We start from the raw sequence: 27,463 nt of genomic DNA on the forward strand, positions 1-27,463 counted from the left end.
CCGGGAGCCTCGCCCCTTCAGCCGGGCGCCCCGCTCACTTCTAAATCCGCTTAGAGCCCCGCCTCCTCCTTAGAGGTTCCAGCCAATCCTGTATTCTCCAATGGCTTGGTGTCGAGATATCGCGAGACTTCGACCGTGTCTTTCGAGAGTCTCTAACCGTGTGGACTTGCGCAGAAGACACTCATGAAGCCACTGCCGGACAAAGGGGGCGGGGCGCTCCTACGTGCGCGTTCACCTTGACCCTTCGCTCCAGCGCGCGCTCGGCACCTAGGAGCTGTGGTTTCTGGGCCCCCCAAGGAACCGCAACACACGCCAGCCTAAATCGCGCGTGCCTACCTCAGGTGGATGTTCGCTGGGTGGCGAATGCATGTCCGGGACCTGCGGGGGCATTAGCGGGCCCTGAGCCTTGGTGCAGAGAGGCTCTAGGGGCTTGGAGAACGAGTCTAGGTAGGCGCTTGGGTGATGGAGGGTCAGGGGTCAGAGGTCGGGGACGGAAGGCGTCTCTGCACAGAGACGGAGGTCCCAGGGAGGGAGGACTCTGTTGTTCTGGAGTCTGGGAAACTAAAAGGCTGAGAAGGAGCCGCAGCGCGAGTCCCCCCGACCCTTCCCCATCCCAGACGTGTGGGCCCGTGCACCGCCGCGGCTCCCCCGGGACGAGGTGGGGCCATGGGAAAGGAGGCTGTGCTTCTCTCCGGGGGCTGGGGCCTGGGGCCTGCAGTGTCTTGTTCGAGCGCCCCGAGGGCTGTGATCGCGCTCCTCCGCCTCGCGGCAGCTTGTTTGCCGGGCCTGCTGGGAGCGGTCGGCGCTGACAGCCCTCCTCAGACTCCTCGAACCGCTTTTGAGTCTTTTGGAAGGAAACTGAGTGGGTATCACTGTTCGCCGCAGATATGCCCCTGGAGACTTGGAACTGGGCAGCTGCCTAGCTTCTTGGTGGGCGGGGTTGTAATGTAGTACAGGGGAGGCCGAGGCCAAGTTAGTCTGAAAGTTCTCAGTTGCCTCTGGAGTCATATTAATTACATTCGCATTCTAAACCACCAGTGCACATTGTACACTTTGACTCCTTGGTAGTTGCTGGTTTCCAGAACCAAGATGTGTTTTCTGATGATTGACGGTCACTGTCAGATAAACAGTATTATTAAATAATGACCATTAAGCTTGTGTCTTTTTTCTAAGTGACTTGATATTAGCCATGAGGTAAAAATCCTAGATGTTTGGTGTTTTCCTACTTGTGTTTAAATTAACTTGTGGCTTTAACGGAACAAAAAAATAATAATTTTAAAGTCATTAAAGCCATTTTTTACTATTCGGTTGGGTGATAGCAAGAATGATGAAACTCCCATGAATTGAAATAATCCATAATATCTGTACTGTCACCAAAAAGACTAGTTGATTTATGATCAGTAATCATGCTGGAAGCAGTGTGGTAGTGAACAGTTGTGGGATAAGTGTACCTGTACTGCAAAAGCTGGCACTTCCTGGAGTTTACAAGGTCCACTTGGCCAATAAGCTGGCAGTTGAGAATAAAATAGTTTAGTTTTGAAGGATGCTATATATATGTATATATATACTCTTCTTGTCCAGCCTGAAGAACTGTACTTACAGGATTATTAAAACAAATCTTTTATTAAGAGTTCAGGCTAGAAAGATTTGGGGGAAACAATCTGCTGGTGAAAAATCTTATGAGGGCATTTTCTAAGTATCTGTGACTAACATATGTTCTAGAGTTCAGTAGATGAAAATACTCTCAGCCTACTGGGATTATCACTACAGAAGAAGATTGTGGTAATGCTAGGTCACTGAGAACTTTTCAGTTATCAGTAGTGATTGGGCTTCACTTGCATAAGGCTTACCTTGGACAGCAATATCTCAAATGTATATACTCTTTGTTCCCCTAATAGCCTAAACCCAGGCCTACCATGGATTCGTGGTAATTCAGGATTGGTATGTGTCTTTTAATGAAGAGCTAATAATTTGGAGAGGAAAGAACCTGAATAAGTTTAATTGATATCCATTTGTTGTATTGTCTTAGTAACTTAACATTTTATGTTTACTCTTCTAGCAATCTATCTTTGTTTTCTGTTAAAGATACAGGTCAGTCAGTTTTCTCTGTCTCATTCTGGGCCAGAAATAGTAAGGAGTAGTTTCACACTACCTATAGTCTTTTAGAATATGGTTAAGAGAGATTTTTCCATAAAGAAATATGAGTAAAGTACTGTACTAGGCCCTTAAAAAGAGAGAGGGTATTGAGAAAATTAGAGATCTTTGGTTCACGCTACTTTGTATGTCATTTCCATCCTGACACTGACCTGGCATTGGGAGTACAATGCTGAATAGGATACTGTTCTTGCCAAGCTTTCGAGTAGTTCAAAGTCAAACAGTTAAGAACACTGTAGCAGTTGGGATCAAGGAGGAGAGGCCCTTAACTCAGCATACCTGGTCATGGAAGGTTTTGTGGGGAGATTAGGACAGCGATAGGCAGAAAAGCATCAAAGGGCATTTCAAGCAAAAGGCTTTTTACATCTTAAGTGAGGGACAATAAAAATGTGGTCCATATAGAAAACTGCATATAATCATGTTATACCCAAACACTGATATTTAAGGGGAGGAAGAAGAAGCAGAATCATCAAAGATGAGATTCATCTGGTATGAGGAAAACAAGGAGAAGGATTTAGAATTGGAATATGATTAGAGATACATGGAATTTTACCAGTACTTGACTTATTAGCTACCAGTTAACATTATGGTTATAAGTAGCTTTGATCAAATATTATCTTCTTTGGTTCAAGAGTTATCCCTAGATAGAGATCTGCTAGAAAAAGAGTCAACCAAAACAGGATGGTGGGCTGGAGGGAAGGCAGATCATGAATGTTTGCTCAATAGAGAACTGAACAAAACGAGAGCCTTGCTAGAAATCCTGGTCTTTATTTTTCTTCAACTTATCATTGTAATTGACAAATACTTCTGTAATATTAGAAGAATCAGATTGGAAGCAAACATCTGAAAGAATGTGCAGATTATAGTGGTATATATCACTTAAAAGATACTGGATGAGCCTTACCAGAGAAAAGAACAGAGAGTTGAAGGAATGTGTTCGGATTCAATAATATCTCTATTACAAGACTGTTGTAAGAGAAAGGGCACATATTAACCTCTCTTCGCAATTGATTGGCTCAAAATGGTCATGGATTACTAGAGATGCAGCACCAGTTGAGCAGACATTTCCCATCTATACTATACTTTGGAAAGAAAGAAGTGGATTTTAGTAGGCAGCTGGCTAACAATAACGAGGTTTCTCAAACTTGGCTGCGTGCTGGAATCGCCTAGGGAGCCTAAGAAATAATGGAGGTAGTGCCTGGGCCCTGCCCCAGAGATTATAATTTAATTGGCTGGGGTAGTACCAGGCATCAGGATTTTTTAAATTTCCTCCGGGTGATTCTAACGTAAGTCAAATTTGAAACACACTGATCTATAGTCTCCCATCCTGCCACTTTAAAGTTTGGTTATTGTAAAATATAGTTTATATAGTGTTCTCGGGGTGATGATAATAGCAACTACCACTTACTGAATATGTGCTAAATTTCTGTTGCTGTGCTCTTGTACATACACAAAGAGGCTAGACAATTTGTACGTGCAAGGCTAGAATTAGAATCTGTTGATAGGACTTCAAAGCCCACATTCTCTCCTGTAAACCGAATTGCTTTGCAGATGTGAGACACTTTAGCCAGTTGCTTTGGGGGCTTTTAGAGTTAATGATTCCATAATTACCATGTTACTAATATTACTGCGATTGGTGTGATAGGTTGTGTAACTGGCCCAGTTCCCTCCCCATCCCCTACCTCATATCCACGCTCTTTGCCATGAGCGGTTCCACCCATAAAGAAGTGTAATATATCTCCCCACCTCTTGACTTTGAGTCCATCCATGTGACTTGCTTTGGCCCGTGGAACCTTAGTGGTTTTACCCTGACCAAATGCAGGAAAATACTTGTTTGGTTGGATTTGTACTCTTACACCTCAGTCACTGCCGTAAGAACACTCCTGAGTTTTTTTTCTGGTCCCAGGAGAAGGATGAGGACTACGTTAAGCAGAGCCAAGCTGCTTCTCCTGAAACCTAGCCCAGATCAGTCAACCCTCAGCTAACCTGCAGATCTGTGAGAATAAATGATTGCTGTCTCAAGGCAGAGCTTTGGGTGATGCGTTATACAGCATATTTATGACAGTAGCTAACTGATAAACTGGTATAGCCTAACTTCAGCAGAGTGACCCAATTCCAGTATTCCAACCTGTGCTCTGAGGAGAACTGGACACAGATAAGCATTTAGGTTATTAAGGGCTTCCTGTATTATTCTGACCTCTTATCCAAGATAGTAGAGGCGATAAGATGCTTGAAGAGTAGTTAACTATAGTCAGAGATAGATCACCAGCTGCATAGTCATAAGCCAAGCACTGGTTGAGGGAGTGGAATTCTCATGATTGACTTAGACCAGCAATGTTTGATAGACATTTTGCAATTATGAGAGTGTTCTATATATTTATACTGTCCAGTACAATAGCCACTAGTCACATATGGCTTTTGAGCTCTTGAAGTGTGGTTAGTGAGAATGAAGAGCTGAGTTCAAATCTTTTTATAACTTAAAGTTAAATAGCCACAGGAAGCTAGTGGCATCCTTATTGGACTGCACAAACAACTTCCTTGAGACTACGGAGGAAACCACTCTTCTTCTAAGTCACAAGGCCAATGTGTTCCTAAGTAAGAGAAAGGTTCTGTCAACAAGGAAATGAGGTAGATCTTAGGTAGATAAGTAATATTATATGTTTCTTTTATGGTTATTGTTCTATTCAGATCTTCTATTTATTGGACCAGTTTTATTCATTACATTTTGTTAGTAAATTACACATTTTATCTAGATTTTTCAAGTTTATTAGAATAAAGCTATTCTTAATATTCTCTTACAGTTTTTAAATCACTTCTGCACCTACTTTTTGTCTTTGCTTTTTAAATTAGGGTTTTTTTTAATTTATTTATTTATTTTTGGCTGCGTTGGGTCTTCCTTGCAGCGCGTGGGCTTTCTCTAGTTGCGGCGAGCGGGGCCTACTCTTCATTGCGGTGCGCGGGCTTCTCATTACGGTGGCTTCTCTTGCTGCGGAGCACGGGCTCTAGGCGCGCGAGCTCTAAGCGCGTAGTAGAGCCACAACTTCAGTAGTTGTGGCTCGCGGGCTCTAGAGTGCAGGCTCAGTAGTTGTGGCTCACGGACTCAGTTGCTCTGAGGCATGTGGGATCTTCCCCGGCCAGGAATCGAACTCGTGTCCCCTGCATTGGCAGGCGGATTCTAAACCACTGCACCACCAGGGAAGTCCTGCTTTTTAAATTAGTTTTATTAAGGTAAATTACATGCAATAAAATTCAACAATTTTACACATACAATTTGATGAATTTTGACAAATGTGTACCATCATGTGATCACCAGTAGAACATTTCTGTTACCCCAAAGGTTTCCCTTCTGCTTCTTCGCTGCCAGTCACCTCTTACCACTTCCTGGCCCCTGATAACCACTAATCTGCTTTCTATCACTAGATTTTTACTTTTTCTAGAATTTCATATAAATGGAATCGTACACTATGTAGTCTTTCATTTCTGGCTTCCTTCACTTAGTATAATGTGTTAAAAATTCATCCATGTTGTTATATGTATCAGTAGTTTATCATGAGTAGTATTGCATTTGTTTATCTATTCATCAGGTGATGGACATTTGGGTTGTTTCCAGTTGTAGGCTTTTATTAATAAAACTGCTATTAACAAATTCAAGTTTAAGTCTTTTATGATTCTGTGTTTTTATTTCTCTTAGGTAAACGCCTATGAGTGGGATTAATAGGCTGTGTAGAAAATATATATTCAATTTTGTAAGAAATTGACAGACTTTTCCTGTTGGAATGCTGGAGAATTCAGTTCTAGTTCTTCTACATCCTCAGTCTTTTAAATTTTAATCATTCTACTGGATATGTAGTTTCTTATTGTGGTTTATGGGTTGAATTTGAAATGCCTTAATAACTGATGATGGTGAAGATATTTTCATGTGCTTACAGTATTTGCAACGTATAGATCCTCTTTGGTGAAACGACTGTTCAAAATTTATGTCCATTTTTTAATAAGGTTGTTTTTCTTACTATTGATTTGCAAGTTGTTTATATATTCCACATAGAAATCTTTCATCAGGTATTTGTTTTACTAATATTGTTTCCCATCTGTAGCTTCCCCTGTCATTTTCATAACAATATCTTTTGAAGAGCCAAAGTATTTAATTTCATTAAAGCCTAATTTATCATTTTCTTATAGTCTCTGCTTCTTGTGTCCTATTTAAATGTTTTTTTTTTTTTTGGCCTAATCCACTGTCACTTAGATTTTCTCTTCAGTTTTCTTCTGGAAGCCTTACAGTTTTAGCTTTTATATTTCAGTTTATGATCCATTTCAAGTTAGTTTTTATGTGTGTGGGGAGGTAAAAATCAAGATTCTTTTTTTTTTTTTGCATAGAGGTATCTATTAAAAGGGATATTCTTTCCCCATTAATTGCCTTTGAATTTCTTTCAAAAATCAATTGACCATGCTATGTGGGTCTATTACGGGACACTTTATTTTGTTCCATTGGTCTATATGTCTATCTTTATATCATTACCACACTGTTTTGATTACTGTCAGTGTAAGTCCTGGAGTCATTGTTAAATATTTCAACTTTACTTTTCTTTTCCAAAATTATTTTGACTCTTCTAGTTCTTGGGAATCAGCTTGTCAGTTTCTACAAAAAAAAAAAAAAAAAAAGCCTGTTGGGATTTCGAATGGGATTACTTTGACTCTGTAGATCAATATTGAGGAATTGACATTTTGGCATCTTGAGTCTTTCAGTCCATAAACATAGTACATAGTATATATATCTCTCTATGATTATACTACTAGGCTATTTCTCTCTTTTTATGTAGACTTGACAATTTTCAGAATAAAAAATTCTTAAAGTTACCTTTTAAAGAACTGTAAAAACAAGAGAAAAAGACATATTTATGCACATATTTTTCATTCACAATGCTTTTTATCCCATTGTGTAGGTCCAAATTTCCATCTAATATCATTTTCCTTTGTGAGGACTTCCTTTAACATTTCTTGTAAATGTGGGTCTGCAAGTGAATTCTCTTGGCTTTTGTCATTTTTTTCACCTTTATTTCTTTAAAGATACAGTCAGCCCTCCATGTCTGCAGATTCTGCATCCACAGATTGAGCCAACTGCGGATCGAAAATATCCAGTAATATAATTTGCTTTCCTAAAATTGCCAGTCAGTTTTTTTAATAGCCACCTTTTTGTGTTATGACTTCCTGATTCTGTTTCATGAAAACAATATGTTATCTCCCTGAGGATGTAATGATTTGACTGTTTTATAAAGTTCTTATTCAGATTGCTCCATCTGTTTGGGTGAAAGTTTCTTTGTTCATTTATACTCCTGTTGGAGATCGCTTCATGTTTGTTGATTGTGAACTCATCTTTGAGGTTCAGATTCCTTGCATTACCTTTCATTGTCTCTGCTTGTACAGTTTGCTTAAGGGGAGGCTCAGAAGCAGATGTAAGACTTGTTTTCTGTTGTATTCAGTGAGAATGGGAGATTGGTGAGACCTCCATATAGGCAGAGTCCATTGTCATCTGCCTTTTTTTCTTTAGTCAGTGGCAAAGGACATCTTTCCAGTTTAGGCACCGCTCTCACCAGAAAATAGATACCCCCATCACAGCTACCTTGGCTTTGGGAGAAATAGGGCAGGTAAGGGCCTGTGGGTTTCCACTTTATTGTTCCACTATTATCTGTGCTGTAGCCCTGGACTCACTTTGGGTTCCACTACCAGGTCCCCCACCACTGAGCATGGCAGCCCGCTTGATGATGCTCCCATCTTTTGTGCTAATACATTCACGCTGTCACTCAGCTTTCCAGTCTGATTCCCTCTGTATCATTCTTTAGGAATACCTCAAAGTTTCTGGTCAGCTGAGATTTCCCCTTGTTTTGTATTACCTTAAACAGGGCTAGATTTGGAGCAGAGTAATTAAGGATGGCGAGTTAGTGGAGGTAGAGGGATGTAGACTGCTGTGAGCTCAGTTTGTCGTCAAGAAACCAAAACACAGCTTATCGTCTGTATTGAATTAAGGACCATGGTTTGATCTATACTTCTTTTATATCCTCTCCTCAAATACAGCACGGTGTTGAATACTTACTGGGGACTCGGCAAATACCTGACTGGATTTTATTTAAAAATGGAATTACTGAGAATATTTCTCTTTTTTGTTTTTCTATATATGTTATATATATATTTTTAACATCTTTATTGGAGTATAATTGCTTTACAATGGTGTGTTAGTTTATGCGTTATAACAAAGTGAATCAGCTGTACATATACATATATCCCCATATGTCCTCCCTCTTGCATCTCTCTCCCTCCCATCCTCCCTATCCCACCCCTCCAGGCGGTCACAAAGCACCGAGCTGATCTCCCTGTGCTATGCGGCTGCTTCCCACTAGCTATCTGTTTTACATTTGGTAGTGTATATATGTCCATGACACTCTCACTTCGTCCCAGCTTATCCTTCCCCCTCCCCGTTTCCTCAAGTTCATTCTCTATGTCTGCGTCTTTATTCCTGTCCTGCCCCTAGGTTCTTCAGAACCATTTTTTTTTTATTCCATATATATGTGTTAGCGTACGGTATTTGTTTTTCTCTTTCTGACTTAACTTCACTCTGTATGACAGACTCTAGGTCCATCCATCTCACTACAAATAACTCAGTTTCTTTTTATGGCTGAGTAATATTCCATTGTATATATGTGCCACATCTTCTTCATCCATGCATCTGTTGATGGACACTTAGCTTGCTTCCATGTCCTGGCTATTGTAAATAGAGCTGCAGTGAACATTGTGGTACATGACTCTTTTTGAATTATGGTTTTCTCAGGGTATATGCCCAGTAGTGGGATTGCTAGGTTGTATGGTACTTCTATTTTTAGTTTTTTAAGGAACCTCCATACTGTTCTCCATAGTGGCTGTATCAATTTACATTCCCACTAACAGTGGAAGAGGGTTCCCTTTTCTGAGAATATTTCTTAAACTGCACTTGAAGACAAATTTTGTTTATACATCCTTTTTTTTTTCCCCAGCTACATGGTTGGAATAAATTGGAATAGGCACTAACCATCATTATGACTTTGTGATTTAACTTCTCTGAGTTGTTTTATGCTATGTATAGGAATTGGCTATTATTTTGGGAAACGTAGTTTAGGACCTACCTTATATAGGCTGCTTTTAGCCCAGTTTCCTCTTTTGAGTTGACAAAGCTTTCTTTTCTTTTTTCCCTATATTTTTAAATTTTCTTCTTTTATTGTCTCTGCCTTATTTCCCCTGTTTGCCATCACCACCTTATTTCTTGCCCAGATATCCCTCTTATTCTTTTTATATGCTGATTCACAAAAAGAAATACATTTCTATGTTTTCATCTTCCTCTTTTGAAAAAGAAGATATATTTTTAGGGATTTTTAAGTTATGTAAGAGTCAAGTGAAGTTTTGTTAACTCTTTGGGATTATAAAACAAAATTGAAATTCTATGGTGATGATATGAATCTAAATGTCACGAAAAGTTTTCAAATAAGCATTTCCAGGATATCTGAGAGATTTACCTTACTATCATGCTGCTCATTAAATGTATTTTTAGAATTTATTTTAGTTTAAACAACAAATTATCTATATTAAATTTATCTGTAAAAGACCAATAAGACCATTAGAATTTATATGATACATGAGATTATAGTGAGTGTGTTCCAAAGCTGTATTTGACTTATTAAAAAAATTATCCATTACTTTGTGTGTCTCTGAAGATTCCATGTTATGTGTGGGATTATTTTTCTCTGCTGAATTTCTCATCTGGGAGTATTTTAATACTAAAATCCTCTCTTGGAATGCCTACTGTTGCGTTTGTCTTCTAGACTTCATATTTACCAAGATAACTTGAAAATGAGCAGCCGACGGAAACGTGCTCCTCCAGTGAGGGTAGATGAGGAAAAGCAACAGCAGCTTCGTTGGAATATGCATGAGGACAGAAGGAATGAACCTCTCACCTCAACTGATGACGAGCAGTCCTGCCCAGGTTTGGACTCCTCTTCTGCTCACTGCATCATCCTAGATGATAGTCTAAAGGAAGAAGTGGCTCACAAAGATAAGAAGAGGTGTCCAGAAGTGGAGAGCGTCTCAAAATCAGTTGAAGAAGAGACTGGTGGCATTTTTTCCCCTTTGTCTCCAAAGCTGAATATTGTGATTTCTCCCTGTCACTTTGATAATTCTTGGAAAGCATTTCTAGGGGAATTAACTCTTCAGCTTCTTCCTGAACAGAGTTTAATTGAAAATTTTTCTGAAAGGAGTTTTACACTGATGAGTTCAGAGTCGAGCTGTCAGTTTGTGATCTATGTTCATTCAGAATGCGAAGATATAGAGAAAAAAGAAAGAGGACTCAACGAGCCAATCAGTATTTGTGACAAAGGTATTCAAGTGGAATCATCCTTTAGTGGTGAAATGTTAGAAGATTTGGGGTGGCTGCAAAAGAAGAAAAGAATAAAACTTTGCCAAAAACCAGAAGGAAATCACATTATCAAGGTATGCAATTTCTGTAGTGTCTTTTAAGGTTTTTCTGCATCAGACAGCCCATTTTGAAATTAACTTAGAAGGAAAGTCTGGAAAGCCAGCAATAAGCCTCTCATTATTAAGTGTCAGAGTACATTTTATTTGGGACATTCAATAACTATAAAAAATGTATATTATAGCTAATCATTTTCAGGCTGTTCTTTTTTCAGGATCTTCCTGATTGGCCCTTTCCAGTTCTACTCTCAGTGACTTGTTTTGGTCCTCATTATCTCTTTCTCTTCCTGTAGCAATCCTTTAATTACTGCCTTTTCAACTCCTTCATTTCCTTTGTCTCTGGGCTGGTATGCTATGAATGCAAATGGAATTCTAGTCTATTTACTGCCTCTAGAATTAATGATAATCTGGCATATAAGTCTCTCCTTTGATAGGCCTTTGTCTCCTTCTCCAGCCTCAACTCTTAATCACTCTGCTTTTTAGTTTGTCCCAGAAAGTGCAAATTAATTTGTTTCCTGCAGATACCCTGCTGCCTTTTTGCATCTCTGCTTTTGCTCTCACACTTCCCTCTGCCTGGGTTGTGCCTTCCTCATCCCTCCAAACTCCTGGTCGTCACTTAATGTTCAGCTCAGAGTTTACTTCACCTAAGGAGATGCTTTCTTAAACTCCATGGATGGTGTTACACGCTCTTCCCCCATAATATCTAACACATATGCTTATTTTTGCCTTGGTCACTTGTAGTGTACTTACATTTTATATCTTTCCCCCTCACTAGACTATGAAGTTTTTTATCTTCACAGCCCAGTAAAATACCATGTACTAAACAGATTTTCAGTAAATGAATGAATAAATTTACCATTCATTTCAGGCTCTGCTATTCACTAGCCAAGTAACTTTTTGTGAATCATTTAAAGGCCCTAATTTCAGCTTCTTTTTGTACGAAATGTAAATAGTACTCATTCTTTTTACCTCATACAGTTGTGTTGAGAATCAGGTGAGGTAATGTAAGTAAATGTACTTTGTCAACTATGAAGCAGGTTTATATGCCTTCATGCTAGAACTTGAAAAGAAATTCTAAAATGTTAAATTCACCTCTGTTCAGTTGAAAGCTGTGTTACACATTTCTCACATTAAAAATCAATTATATTGATAGCCCCATTTATAGTTTCAGAATTGACAGAAGGAAAGGAGAAAATTTAGAAGCATTGGATTGTAATTAATTCTTCCCTGCAGTCTAACTGTACAACCAAGCATTCCCTCTCTTTGCTGATAGTGAGTGCCAAAAATTGTGGCTCAGGGATAACAAGTATGTAAGAATTCATGGATTGTATGCCTGTGTTCTGTCTACTTCTCCCACCCACACACCAAATCTTGATCTGTTCTGTCTTCCCTAATCCCAATTTTTATAAACTTTTAAACACTTATTGCTGCTGTAGCAAGCCATCTCTAGGTACAAAGCAGAATATAAGTAGTGAAAAATAATCTTTGCCACTTATTCCTGTATAATGCTGGTTGATTCTTGTTCTTTAGTGAAAAACTATGAGAATCTCAGTGATTAGGGAATCAAGCTCAGGATAATACAGGAAAATGAAGGAAACTGTATTTATTGATTATCTACCATTAGGAAGTTTTAAAATTGTACTAAGTGGGCTATCTCATATAGGTTTCTCTCTATTGGGGTCAGAATAAATCAATTATTTTGTTTGTTTATTTAGCTCTTAAATATCAATGCCAGTATTAAAATTCAAGTATTTTGACTACAAAACTTCATACTACATTGTTTCACTAGACTCAAGCTACATAACCTTAATCAAGGTCTGTTTTCCTATACATTTTAGTGTTTGATATAGTAATAGGGATTCCCAAACCTAACTGTGCTTAAGAATCCTGTCATGTGCATCAGAATCTTCTGGGGGAATCTGCATTTTTAACCAGCTTCATTGATATTCTGATGATCATCCAGTTGGGAAATCATTGACTTGGTTGGTAGAATTGGTGTTCTCATCACAGTCTCCCAGGTTCAGTTTCAGTTAAGGAAATATTTTTTTTCTAGCTACTTAAATGGTGCATCACACATACTAGGTACTGCATTTGTAGAATGAATTTGTTATTGAAAGTGAAAACATCTAAGGGAGATTTGGTAGGTATATATTTAGTGCTTGTGGGGTAAATACTGTGAATACCTTTAAAAATGATGATGTTAAAAAATGTTTTTCTTATATCCTCAAAAATGGTATAGTACAATCAAAACTATTTTTATGTTGATTAATTCTATGTAGGTTGGAATTTATCTTTTGGAAGGTGGCCTAGCAAAACTAGATTTTCTGAGTGATGCAAACTCAAGAATGAAAAAGTTCAATCAACTCATGAAGAGAGTGATGGAAAAGTTATACAATTTTATTATTCCAGGTAATATTTAAAGTAAACTTTAAAATTGCTACTACTGAAGAGCTGTGGGTTTTCCCCCAAATCCTATACATAACAGCCAGAAAAACAGCTACTAAAACCATAGTAAAAATTAAACCTTCATAAAATTGCTATATGACAAAATTATACTTATCCGAAATACCCCTACTTCTATAATTTTTGTCTTTATTTGCTTAATAATGTGCTTAGCTTATAGTAGTTACTCAAGAAATGTTTATGGAGTCAATAGGCAGAATTTAAAGGGATCTGAGCTGATTGGAATTTTTGCATTATTCCTGTGCTTTTTTATTTTGTCATGGCCAGAGATTCTTGGCTGGCCTTTATTCCACCTCTCCTTTGCAGTCTGACAAATAATCTCAAGAGCCTGCTTCCCATAAAGACCAGTTAACTTTGCTACTGTTTCTTGGCAAGACGTTGTATCGTTGGTCAGGACTGCAGTTTCAGAGTTGTCTGCCATTGGTTCCCAAGGGAGAGTGTGGATGGCTTGATGCAGCCCATCAACACTACTGGAAAAACGGCTCAAATTCTCCAAGTCCTGCTCATGGTGGGTCAGCCTTATTTCAGGTGCAAATTATAGAACATTTTTATACTGGAATATTTGGGAAATCCGTTTCTGAGCTTGGTTATTGAATTGTTTCTGCAGTACATTCTTTGCAAAGCTTCATGATAACTAATAATAGTAAATCATTTTGCATGTTAAAGACTTAAAATTGGAAGGAATGCTTTTAAGTACACCTAGAATTTTTAAAGTTATAAGAATTCCATTATTCTGCCTTTTAAAAATAATAAAATTTGAACTTTTCAAAGGAAAACTTCAAGGATTTTAAAGGAAAACTTCAAATTTAGTTACTAATACTGGAGTATACACCTATACTAACAGTCTGAAATAACTAAGCATATAACCACACATTAATTGTAAACTTTTGAAAATCTTAATATGACATAATTTTTATTGAAAATAGTAAATTATGTATTTTATGGTACAGTTTTTATTTTAGGGCATATGAGGCCTGTTCTATAAATGTGTGTAGGCCTATTTGAAACCTTTCAGTAATAAATCATTAGCTTTAGTTAATAGGGTTTGTAAATTTGTTCAAGAGTTTGAATTTTTTTTTTCATGTGTAGGCATGAATCTTCTTCCACAGGGCAATTGTGCCCAACAAATGAGTCTGAAATTCTTACGAATTTGTGTTGATGGCTTAAGCCCTTAATCTCCTGATTGGCTGCTGGTGCTGCTACCAAATACCTATCCTTTTTAGCATAAGAAATAGAATGGGAATCCTTGTCTTATTAGACATAGAAAAATTGCGTATGGATTTTTTTTATGTTAAGATGTAAAAGTGAAATAAATTATCCTTTTACAAACTGCAAAAGATATTCACATTCAGTTCCTCAGATGTTTATTAAACATCTACAACGCGCAAGGCACGTGCTAGCTGCTCTGAGGAACTATAAAAACAAAAGACAGCCTTTGCTCTCAAAGAGCATTACAGTTCAGTGGGGAAGGGATGAATACACACAAATGATTGTATTACCAGACAGATTGCAATATATTACTATATCCAAAGTATAAGAGTATTGCATGAACACAGAAGAGAATATTAATTCCGACCAGGGAAAACAAAAGAAAATGTCATGGAAAAAGTATCAGTTGAATTTTCTTGAAGGATGGATGGGTAAATTTTTGATCAGTCAAAAAACATACTAAGAAAGGCCCCAGAAGTGGAAGAATGCATGGTATGTTCTTGAAATAAGAATTGCTTATAGTTATAAATGTGGATGGGATTGTTTTGAGTACATTTGTTTTTGGATATACAGATGTGTTGGAAGAGGATGAGGAAGATTCAGAGAGTGAGCCAGAGGGACAGGACATTGATGAACTCTATCACTTTGTGAAGAAAACACATCAACGAGAAACTCCATGCATCCAAGTGGATGTCCAGCATCCTGCACTGACTCCTGTGTTGAGACCATACCAAAGAGAGGCTGTAAATTGGATGCTACAACAAGAGCATTTCAAAAGCACCCCTGCTAGTGGCAAGTATAAGATGCTTAAAGAAAGGCAAATTGATCAGAGGGATTATATGAGAGAGAGGGTAGGGGGAAATCGATCAGTAAACAAATCATATTGAAAACGTAGGATAGAATGGGTGCTACTATGAACAAAATTATTTTCTAAGAAATCCTTCAAAACTGAAATCTAGAGAAATTCATATATGAGTTCCCTCATCCATAAAAGTTCAAACTGATTTTTCCAGCCAAAGTAAAGGCTGCCTTGATTGGAATTTTTAAAAACCAAGAAATTTTTTACATGCCTTTCCAACTAAGAATTGCTTTTGTAACCTGACCAGATGGAATCTTCCTAATATATGTAAAAGGCTTTACAATTTAATCATGAATGTTAGGGACAGAAAACAAATTTACAAAAGTGGGAGACAATGTGTAACTAACCTAATTTTCCTAGGTTTGCATGTATTTTCTTTACTCCACAAAATAAATAATAAAATGAAACACCATCTAATAAGTGTTTTCAAAAAAGTAGTAGATTTATGGGAGTCATTTGTGCCACTTCTTTATCATTGTCTTTAAAGGCATGGGCACAAGATGAGATTTTTACATGACTCTAGGAAGTAAAGTGTTAACTATTTCTCACTCTTCCTGTATAGATTTATTTTAATCAGTGATGAATAGCTCTTATTTCTCCCACTTTTTTATCCAACAAACTTTATTTTTTTAACTTTTTATTTTGGAAATATCAGTTCATAGCCAATATTATTTCTTCTTCCTCCTCCTCCCCCAATATTTTGAATTATTTTGAAATAATAATCCCACATATTGTATCATTTCTTCTGTTAATATTTCGGTTTAATTCATTAAAAGATAAAGGATCTTTTAAACAGATATAAATATATGTAGAATGCATTTTAAAACCCAGTAATTCCTTAATATCACCAAATCTCTCTCCCTTCCTTCCCTCCCTTCTCTCTATTTCTCCTTCTTATAGTTTGTTCAAATCTGAAACCAAATAACATCCATATATTGGAATTAGTTGCTGTCTCTTAAGTTTCTTTTAGTCCATAGGTTCTATCTCCTCTCTCTTGTATTTTTTTCGTATATTTGTTTAAGGAATGGTTAGCTCTGTAGAGTTTACCACAGACTGGATTATTTTTTCTCCAAAATGAAATAATTTTTTTCAACTAAGGAATTTGATTAAGGTGTAACTTACATACAGTAAAATGCACAGACCTTAAGGGCACAGTTTGATAAGTTTTGATGAATCTATGCATCTGTGAAACCAGCAACTCAGTTAAGACATAGAACCAGACTTTTTCAAATGTAGCCACTGGCCACACATGCCTCTTGAGACTTGAAATGTGGTTGTCCAAATTATGTGCAATAGGTTTAAAATATATACTAGATTTCAAATAGTACCAAAAAAAGAATGTGAAATATCTCACTACTAATTTTTATATTGATTGCATATTGAAATGATAATATTTTGATTATATTGGGCTAAATGAAAACAAGTATTAAAATTAATTTTACCTGTTTCTTTTAATATTTCTATCATACAGGACTGACAAAGTATTTCCATCACCCCAGCAAGTTCTATAATTGCCCAGTCAGTTCTCCTACTTCAACCCCTTCGGGAGGCAACCACTATCACCGTAAATTAGTTTTGCCTGTTGTTTTTGTTTTTGTTTTTTTGGGTTTTTTTTTTTGCGGTACGCGGGCCTCTCACTGTTGTGGCCTCTCCTGTTGTGGAGCGACAGGCTCCGGACGCGCAGGCTCAACGGCCATGGCTCACGGGCGCAGCCGCTCCGCAGCATGTGGGATCTTCCCGTACCGGGGCACGAACCCGTGTCCCCCTGCATCGGCAGGCGGACTCTCAACCACTGCGCCACCAGGGAAGCCCAGTTTTGCCTGTTTTTGAAACAAACGGAATGATAAAATGTGTACACTCGGGTGGAAGGAGTTGGCCTCTTTCAACATAATGTTTTCGAGGTTCATCCGTGCTGCATGTGTCAGTGATTCATTGTTTTTTGTCCACAGGCTGGATTTTGTTGATTAAATCCCATGTGTCATTTAGTAGTTTTTCTGTTCCCTTGGTTCCCGTAAATTAAAGCTTTTTATCTTTTAATTTTTTTCATTTTATAAAACCTATATGTCTGTATTCCTACTTCATCTATTAATCCCTAAAGAAAGTAACAAAAAGTGACTTACCATTTCACTGGTGAGTGGAGCCATACTTCCTACTTAGCAGTTGGTTTGAACAACTTAAAATATTAAGGGAAGGGTTAGTGGACGATTCTGGCTGAAATAAACTCAGTACTTCAGTGTTATAGTTTTAGATATTATTTCCTCAGTTAAGCCTTTCCTCCGACTCAGACCCATATAAAAGGTTAGGTCTGATTTACGTTAATGTATTAGTCCAGTATCGTATATCTGTTGAGTTATTTCAAGACATCAGGTAACTTCTTGAAGGATTTATAAAAGATAAGCTACTTTCCTTTATTGGGTAAGACTTGGTTATATGTATTAGTTTTCTTTTCCTGTTAATCCTCTGTAATTTGCTAAACTTTTTCTGTCTTATCACTTGTTTATATGGAACATATTGGTGCCCAAAGCAAAGAAAGCTAAAGAATAATATCTGAAGAAAAGAATGAGAGGAGTCCTAGCCTTTTTTCCCATGTGTATGTGCCTTTCCAGGGTGTCCTGACTGTTAACTTACTTTTATTTTAATGTGATTATCTGGCATAAAGGAAAACAAACAAACTTGTTCTTATGATTATATTTTTCTTTAGAAAATGCCCTGCACTTCCTATGGCGAGAAATTGTTACATCTGAGGGTTTGAAACTCTACTACAATCCATATACAGGCTGGTAAGGCAAAACGATAGTAAAAATAAATATTACAAAAACCTGTATGAGATTGGTAGCGTAAGTCTTCAGCCTCAGCAGTACCTCAAGAAGGAATACTAAGTCCAGGTCTCATTAGACATTTTTATAGATAGACATAGAATTAATAGCGCTTGTAATTTTTCAGTAGATAAATGCAGTATAATAGACTTAAGATGCATAGTTATTGATATTTAAAGAGATTATAATTTTAGGTAAAATGTCATCTTATTATGGGCCAGTTCATTAAATTTGTTAATTTCTATTACAAAAGAGTTTTAGGAATCATTAAATATGACTAGTGAATCAGTAGTTATTGCCATTCTTAATTTTTTATTCACAGATTCATAAAGGTCACAGAAAGAAGGCAGACATGCTTCCTTTTATTTATAGAAGAAAAAAATGATGACAGTACCAATTCTGTTTCTGCAGACTTTAGTTGTCAGCTCAGGCAGTTTTTTGAACACAGTTCTTATATTCATGATCTAGGGATTATAATTGTTGCAACCTAAAATATAATTTTTAAAAGCTTAGCCTTCTATGCATTTCTCCCAGTTCTCTTTAGGAACAGTGTAATTTTTATTTGCATTCCTATGATGTGTTTTTCTTGTCTTTTCCTTAGCATCATCCGTGAGTACCCAAATGCTGGGCCACAGTTGCTTGGTGGAATCTTAGCAGATGAGATGGGTCTGGGAAAGACAGTAGAGGTTTTGGCTCTGATTCTGACACATACTCGACAAGATGTCAAACAAGATGCTCTCACTCTTCCTGAGGTAGTAGGAGTACTATAGGGCTTGGGAAAGTGGGGACATATGTTCTCCAAAAGCATCATGTATCAAACATTTGCTTGGCACTTAAGTCAACACTTTCAGTTTACTCTGCAATTAATGATTTATATTAGTTGTTAGTTAACTTCAAGTAGGCACAGAAAATGGGATGTTTGTGACCTGGAGGGGTTTTTTTAAAGTGATATTGACCAACTAGGAAGGCGACATGCTGTCACTTACCAAGCTTCCTTCTAGCTGGCAGAGAAATTCCCTTAGGAAAGTTTTATTACTTCCTCAAATGTTTTGTCACTACTTCACATCTCTGTATTACTGCTAAATATTTTTGAGAGCTATTTTTCAAAAACTGTGCAACAGATATGTAAATCTTAGAGTCAAATATCAATAATTAGAACTTTGTTACAGGATAAACAGCTTAGTAATTAGATTGCTAGATGAAACAAACTCTGAGTCTTTATTCCAAAATACAATTGTGTTTAAAAATGCAAATTTTAGAGTTTATAAGAAAAAGAAAAAACTTCAGTGAGGCAAATATAGCTCACAGTTCATATTTTCCAATAATGGAATCTGAAATCAGCCCATTTAATCCTGCCGAAATGAGGCCACTAGTTAAAGGCATAACTGTAATTACCTGTAGGGCCCACCATGCTCACAACCTTAGTGGTTATGTGATCTTTTAATAGTGTAAAGTTTGCAAAATTAGCCTTTCAGATTTGAGTAAGGGTTAGCGTAGGGAATGTCTATCTCCTTTGTAGAAAATGAGTTGGAGTATTCAGTTTTAACTATCGGTAACTTCCTTTGGATATTTTCTGTTCATTAGCTGTGTTAATTTTAATTATTTAATTATTTATAATATTTAATTATTATTAAATAATATTATTTTATAATATTAATATTATAATATATATATAATATTAATATTATAATATAATATTATAATATTAATATATTATTAATTATATTAATAAATATATACTAAATATATATAAATATTTATATTTATATATTTATAAATATATAATTTATATTTATATATTTTATATATAATATAAATTATATAATTTATATTTATATATTTATAAATATATAATTAAATATAAATAAATAAAATATATTAATAATTATAATATATTATATTATAATATAATATAATATATTATATTATAATATTAATATAATATATATTATATATTATATATATTATTATATATATTTAATATATATAATATATAATATATAATATATATTATATATAATATATATTAATATAATATATAATATAATATTAATATTATTATTTTATAATATTAATTAATTATATTAATTAATTATATTATAATATTAATTAATTATTAATTTAATTATTAATTAAAATAATATTATAATTATATTAATTAATTTAATTAATTATATTATTATTATATATTATAATTATTATTATATATTATTATATATTATATATATTTTATATATATAATATATTATATATATATTATATAATTATATAATATATATATATTATATATATAATTATATATATAATATATTATATATTATATATATAATATATTATATATATATTATATATATTATATTATATATATAATATATTATTATATATTATATAATATATATATTATAATATATTATTATATATTTAATTATTTAATTAATTAATTATATTAATTATATTAATTATATTAATTAATTATTAATTAATTATATTATAATATTAATTAATTATTAATTTAATTATTAATTAAAATAATAATATTATTTTATAATAATATTATAATTAAATAATATTATTTATAATATTTAATTATTACAAATTCAGTGGGTTATTACTATTTTAAACAAGGCTTGAAAAGTTAATTTCAGAAGTTTCACACTTAAAATTTAGGTAATTTAAGATAATGTACAATTTTAAAAAGTGATGGCTAGCTGTAAACTCTGAAATAAAAAATAAGGTTTATATCTGTGCATAACATATTTAGCCCTTTCTTTCATAATTTATTATAACTCTTTTGCATCTCCTTAATAGAAGGAGGGTTTGTCTTATTAAGCAACTCAGAATACTGAAAGCAAAACACTGTGTGACTACTTAATGTTGTTTATATCAGGGAAAAGTGGTGAATTATTTCATTCCATCACATAATTCTGGAGGAAATGTAAAAAACACAGAAACCCAGAATATGGAATTTGAACCAAAAGAAAAAGTTCAGTGCCCCCGTAAGTATGAAATCTCTTAAAGGTAACACCTTTTTACAGTGATCTTTGTTCTGGTTCTTATTATATAGAAATATCTTGTAATTGTTATGAATAATTGTTTCTACAGTTATTTATACTTTGCATAAAAGTTCAATTACAAGGCATATTATCTTAACAAAAATAAACATTTATTCTTTGGTTTGACTTGGTCCAGACAGTTTTTTGCTTAATTTGTAACATTTAAATTTCTTTAGCTTACAGTTTAAATCAGGCTTTGATAAAGAGTAGCTACTTCAAATTCTGCTAGCAAATGAATGTTTCCCTTGCTAATGGTAGCATTTATGTAAATAACTGTGAGAAGTTTTTTTTTAATATGTAGTTTTAAATAATAGTTGATTTGTAAGATTAGCAAATTAATGTAATTCTTCCTTAAATTATTCCATTACAGTAATTTATTTCTTAATTATTGAGATCAATTTTTATTACATATTCTTCAAAATGATGATGTACAGACAACATATCTTTAATAAATCTTTGATTTATTTTCTTCTTAACTTGGTCCTCGGTACACATTAAGATTAACTGAGTTTTCTTTTCATTTTAATTGTTTTGACTGAGTTAGTATATCCTTTTGCATTTAGCTACACGTGTGATGATCCTGACAGCTGTTAAAGAAATGAATGGAAAAAAAGGAGTTTCCATTCTTTCCATCTACAAGTATGTCAGTTCTATATATAGATATGATGTTCAACGGAACAGGAGTCTTCTGAAAAGGATGCTGAAATGTTTAATTTTTGAAGGTCTTGTGAAACAGATCAAAGGCCACGGTTTTTCTGGTACTTTTACACTGGGAAAGAATTACAAGGAAGAGGATATACATGATAAAACAAAAAAGCAGGTAACAGAGCATTTATTAAGTAGCTTTATGTGATGCTTTACAGAATAAGTTGACAGACCCCACCTGTCTGAAGCTCTTACAGTCTGATGATAAAAAAACAAACATTGGGAAAAACGCTTACGGCTGAGGCATATGTTTTCTACTTCCTGAATATAAGTTCCATCAGAGTAGCAACTTTATTTTGGTCACCATTAAGCCTGGAGAAGAGTGCGTGACATGTCAGGTACTCAATAAATATTTATTGAGTGAATTATAAAATTAGTTTGTTAAGCATATTATAATTTAAGGTAACTTTTCTTCCCCTCATGTTGTCAGCAGTTTAAAAAGCATGTTCCATACTTTATAAAAATATTGATACCTTACATTTGCATAGCTCTTTATATACAATGAATCTTTTATATAAGTTTTTATTTTTCTCATGTCATCACCTTATAAAATGTTTATATTTTTTTTATAAAACTGCTGCTTTGTGGCCAATAAGTTCAGTTTGCTTTTAAGAAAATTGTTACAAATTGGCAAACATAAATCAAGAAAAGACTAATGACAACAATTTAGAATGTAAAGTTACCAGCTTAGCTACTGTGAAAGAAATGACAGTCCAAAAAGTTCATTTCCTAGATCAGGGAGTCTCCACCAGTTTCTCCCCAGCTAGGTTAGAAGACTGCAATGAACTTCTGTGCTTTTAATAATCCTTCTGCTACCCAAAAAAGAAAATCTCCTTCAGTTAATGCCAGTCATTCCATGTTAATGTCATTCATTCCTCTGTTCAACCTTGACTGTGACATCACTTCTAGGAAGCTATTGCTGGCACCTACCTCCCCATCGCAGCCCCTCTGGGTTATATAACCCTCTTATGCATTCCTGTGGCGTCATTTTATTTTTTACTGTTCTGTCTTTTCCAACAGACCCCTTTGAGACCAGGAGCTAAATATTCCTCATATATATATCCCCAGCATCTAACATGATGCCTGGCACAGAATTGGCATTCAATAAATAATTGCAGGAGGGTACACAGTTAGAAAGGAGAAAGAAAGAAGGAACTTATTTGCTAATTGCAGTAACTAGTAGATTAATTTTCACTTTGTTTAAATGCTGTATTTTAATACTTGGTATTTGTATAATTGCCCTAGTTTGTATATTTATATATTATAAACTACCAGTCTTTTATTGATTTAGGCAGATTGTAAATTATAAGAAGTTGATGCCAAAATTAGTAGCTTCCTTTATCTTTCTAACTTTTGTTCACTCCAAATCTTAATGATATAGCAGTAGAGCTTTCTTTTGCTTTTGGAGGGGAAATCAGGGAGGGGAGTTCTTAGAGCAACTTGAAAGCCACTGATCAAGAGTGATTCTCCTCAGGGAAGGGGTAACAAAGACTGGCTACTAGATTTTTATGTAAAGCACATGAAGTTGGGCATTTAATTTCAGATATGTCACTCTGTTGAAATAAATTAAATAAATAATATTTTTCATAGGTTGTGGGGAGTCCAAGGAAAATTCAGAAAGAATCCAGAAAACCAGGGAGCAAGGACACAGATTCCGAATACTTGCCATCAAACACCTCTGATGATGATGATGATCCTTACTATTATTACTATAAGGCCAGGAGAAATCGTAGTAAATTGAGGAAAAAGCCTGTTGTTCCATCCACAAAAAAGGAAAAAAGTCAGCTTAACATCAATCTCAACTCACAGGATCACTGTCCAGCTACTGGTGACTCTGCAGTTACTGATGTTACCACATCCGAAAGTACATGTGTCTTTGAAGTCAAGCAAAAACATGCAGCGAAGGACCAAGCTGAATCTCTAAATCCTGTTGGTCATGACATGCCACATTCTAATATCATGGGTCCCTATAATTCCTCCGATTATCACTTTGAGTGCATATGTGGTGAAGTTGACCAGGTAGACCGTAAGCCTCGTGTTCAGTGCCTGAAATGCCACTTGTGGCAGCATGCAAAATGTGTGAATTATGAAGAGAAGAATCTGAAGATTAAACCTTTCTACTGCCCCCACTGCCTTGTTGCGATGGAGCCAGTATCAACAAGGGCAACGCTGATCATCTCCCCTAGTTCCATCTGTCATCAGTGGGTGGATGAAATCAATAGACATGTGAGGTCATCATCTCTTCGGGTCTTGGTAAGGTAGTTTGGACTCTTTAAAGGGATAGGAAAATGTAAATTTTCACTCCATGATTTTTTTTTTTTTTTTTTTGAGGTATGTGGGCCTCTCACTGTTGTGGCCTCTCCCATTGCGGAGCACAGGCTCCGGACGCGCAGGCCCAGCAGCCATGGCTCACGGGCACAGCCGCTCCGCGGCATGTGGGATCCTCCCGGACCGGGGCACGAACCCGTGTCTCCTGCATCAGCAGGCACCAGGGAAGCCCCATGATAATTTTTATAATCTTTGTCACTTTGTTTTTTGTCCCCAAAATTAACTTAATGAGATAATAATAATATTAAATCAGAACTTGAAGAGGAAATTGAGAATAAGAAATAGAACCGTAGACTGTTTATTCTTTTCTGACATCAGAAGTTAAAGCACTTTGGATGGAAAGATGAAAGCTTTTGAAAAAAATCTTGATCGTATAAATGAAAAAGTCTTTGTATAAGCGTTTATACTCTGAGAGAAATGCAATTCAAAGGCAGCATTGTGTAATAGTATGAACTTGTATGATCTTTCAACTTTTAGCTCCAGAATCTTCCTCTGAAGCCTCAGTTACCCCATCTGTAAAATAAGGATTTACTCATTCAACAGATATTTATTGAGTACCTATTATGTGCCAGGAATTGTGCTAAGTTCTGAAAGTAGTACCCCCTCACAGACTTTTTGTGAAGATTAAATGATTTGATAAAGTGCTGGCACATAGTAAGTGGTCATTTAATGTTGTTGTTCACTACTGTTAGTTTTCTTTACTCTCTTTGTTCTTCTTTCCACACAAATGTTATGTATGTTTTCTGGATTTCAGCCACTATGATAGGCATGGAGAGTACAGTAATATGTAAAAGACCGTCTTTGCCATTGAGGAGCTCTGTTCTGTAGGGTAGGCAAACCTTGGTTTGAATCTTGACTCTACCAGTTTGGAGCAAGTCACTACATGTTTCTTATGTGTGGGATAGAAATAATAACAACTAACAGGATTGTTTTTGAAAGTAGGAGATAAAACTTTGCATGGTGTCTGAAATATAAAAGGCATTCAGTAAATAATAGCTCTTATTGTTCTACTTTTTCACACCATTGTGCTTTCGTACAAGCTATTCCATCTACCCACCTACCTGTAAGTCCTTTTCCCTTTTTCTCCACCTGTGAGGACTCCTCAATGTACTTCAAGATCTACCGCAAATTTGAATTTCTCTCTGAATTTACCTTCTTAGCCATAGAATTGGTCTTTCCACTGTGAGCCTTCACATTTACTGTTCCATTCACATTACTTAATGTTATTAGTCTTACACACTAAAATGCATCTTTCTCTAGACAAGTATAGGATGTATCTTATAGCATGTTTGGTTCTAAACAAATAGAAAGGGCTCAGTAAGTGTATAAATAAATGACTGTTTCAGTATCTTTGATGTGCCTTTCTGCAATAACTATGTCTATGCTGATTATTTCCTAGGTATATCAAGGAGTGAAGAAAGATGGTTTTTTACAGCCTCATTTTTTGGCAGAACAGGATATAGTCATCATTACTTACGATGTCCTTCGTTCAGAACTAAACTATGTAGATATCCCACACAGCAATAGTGAGGATGGGCGTCGCTTAAGGAACCAGAAGCGCTATATGGCCATTCCGAGCCCCCTTGTAGCTGTGGAGTGGTGGAGGATTTGCCTTGATGAAGCTCAGATGGTTGAATGTCCTACTGTAAAAGTGAGAATTTCTGCAGAACCTTCTGAGGGCTGGGGAAGAGAAAAGGGAAAGGGATTGGAGGAAACTGTCCATAGAAAATGTAATAGTTTAAGTGTAGTTAACCCACAGCATTGACATTGGCCAAAAGTTTGCCTTTAAACACTCAACATTTGCTTTTCTCTGTGTATGAACTATATAATCCTTAGGAATTAGTTTGGTAATCTGTGAATCATTGCTCTAAATGCAATGCACATGTATATTTGAATAAGATGGCAGTTTTTGTGTGATGCAGATCAAAGTATTTAGGGACTTTTATAAGCACTTCTGCTATGTGGAAGGCTCGTCATATAGCCTCTGATAACTTTGGCAGTTTTTTGATCAGAGAGACCAAATGGTAATAGAAAAATACTACTTTAGAGGACAGAATTTTTATTCAGACTTTGTTGTATGTCTTTATTCTGTCTTTGGCCAGTCTATAACCTGAACTGAATTTATAAATCATGTCTATTAGCATAGTGGTTCACATCTGGAGAATGGGGTGGTCGAGGGAATGTATCAGTCATTCAGCGGGTATTTTCATTCTACACATACTTGAACTACCTTTCCTCTTTGGAAGGACACATGACAGCCCCCTGCTAATGAGAACCACTGTACTAGAAGATAGCCCGTTGAATATGACATTCAATATTGAGTGTGATAAGTGTTCGATAAGCGCAGATGCATCTGACCTGAAACGTAGCTTGACATGGGCTATTTTCATAAGTAAACATATTCCTGACTTTTGAGTTTTCCCTGTGTCTTTTTTCTTTTCTTTTTTATTTCATATTTCTCTCCCATCAGGCTGCAGAAATGGCTCAGCGCTTAAGTGGGATTAACCGCTGGTGCATCAGTGGCACTCCAGTACAGAGAGGATTGGAGGGTAATGTATGGTTTTCTCACATATCGCATATATTTGAAAAGCTTAATTTTTTTGAACAAGAAGTATTTTATGTTTAACTTTTGCTGAAATCCTTACTTAAGTGATTATATATGTATTTATATTTGACTCCTAATAGTTTCAAACACTTAACCTTTTTAAATGGAATCAAGCGATATTTGTTTGCATATATGAGGATAGATATATGGTGAGTAGTCCCATTGTCCTAATTTGAGCAGTTACTGTGCGTGCTTGAACAGTGTAGACATAGGTCTGAATTGAACTCAAAGTTCCAAATGGTGAGTAGAAAACAGGAAGAACCTGACAAGAAAGAAAGAGGGAAAGAGCCAGAGAGAGAGGAAAAAGGAATTAATTTCACTTGGCCGTGTCTATAAAAATAAGGACCTCCCGCTCACACAGTATAACTCATGCTTCTACATTAATCTCATTCATATAACTTATTTTTTCCATAGAACATAGACTGCATTTTTAAAACTTTTGTTCAAGTTGCAAATATTTAAAACTAAAGGTTTAAGTAAATGTTGTTTTACATAATAAATTTCCTGAAAAGCTGTCATTAAAATGCAATTAATTATAAAATATAAATATTTTTGGAGTCCTGTGGCAAATATTCATCCTCAAAATTTATCATTCTGAAAATTCAAATTTTCATATATTGTTTGTTTCTAGCAGAATAACTTATCATTCTGCTAAAATAAAAATATCAACATCCATCCATTACAGTGATGTGAAAAACAATTTTTTTTGATGATTATTTTTAGGGGGGCAAGAGTTTTTTAGGAAGATTTTAGGTATATATTAAAATACCTGTGTAATTTT

General features: G+C 35.4%; 1 protein-coding gene across 3 annotated transcripts in view; it reads left to right on the top strand.

The window, feature by feature from the left end:
• Positions 1 to 273: 273 nt before the first annotated feature.
• Positions 274 to 27,463, top strand: part of SHPRH (SNF2 histone linker PHD RING helicase) — an 82,860-nt gene continuing 55,670 nt past the window's right edge. For 2 of the 3 annotated variants that reach the window (XR_009521902.1, XM_060029832.1), the window contains exons 1-11: positions 274 to 447; positions 9,999 to 10,662; positions 12,924 to 13,053; positions 14,890 to 15,108; positions 17,877 to 17,955; positions 18,593 to 18,743; positions 20,879 to 20,987; positions 21,608 to 21,864; positions 23,340 to 24,002; positions 25,477 to 25,728; positions 26,548 to 26,626. Coding sequence is in view for 2 of the 3 variants with exons in the window: in XM_060029832.1 (XP_059885815.1) it covers positions 10,027 to 10,662; positions 12,924 to 13,053; positions 14,890 to 15,108; positions 17,877 to 17,955; positions 18,593 to 18,743; positions 20,879 to 20,987; positions 21,608 to 21,864; positions 23,340 to 24,002; positions 25,477 to 25,728; positions 26,548 to 26,626 (2,575 nt within the window). In the remaining variant the exon portion in view is untranslated. Of the gene's footprint in view, positions 448 to 539; positions 659 to 9,998; positions 10,663 to 12,923; positions 13,054 to 14,889; positions 15,109 to 17,876; positions 17,956 to 18,592; positions 18,744 to 20,878; positions 20,988 to 21,607; positions 21,865 to 23,339; positions 24,003 to 25,476; positions 25,729 to 26,547; positions 26,627 to 27,463 lie in introns of those variants that run through there. The other variant, XM_060029833.1, reaches the window with a different exon arrangement.

Source organism: Delphinus delphis, chromosome 14, assembly GCF_949987515.2.
Source record: "Delphinus delphis chromosome 14, mDelDel1.2, whole genome shotgun sequence".
NCBI lineage: Eukaryota > Metazoa > Chordata > Mammalia > Artiodactyla > Delphinidae > Delphinus > Delphinus delphis.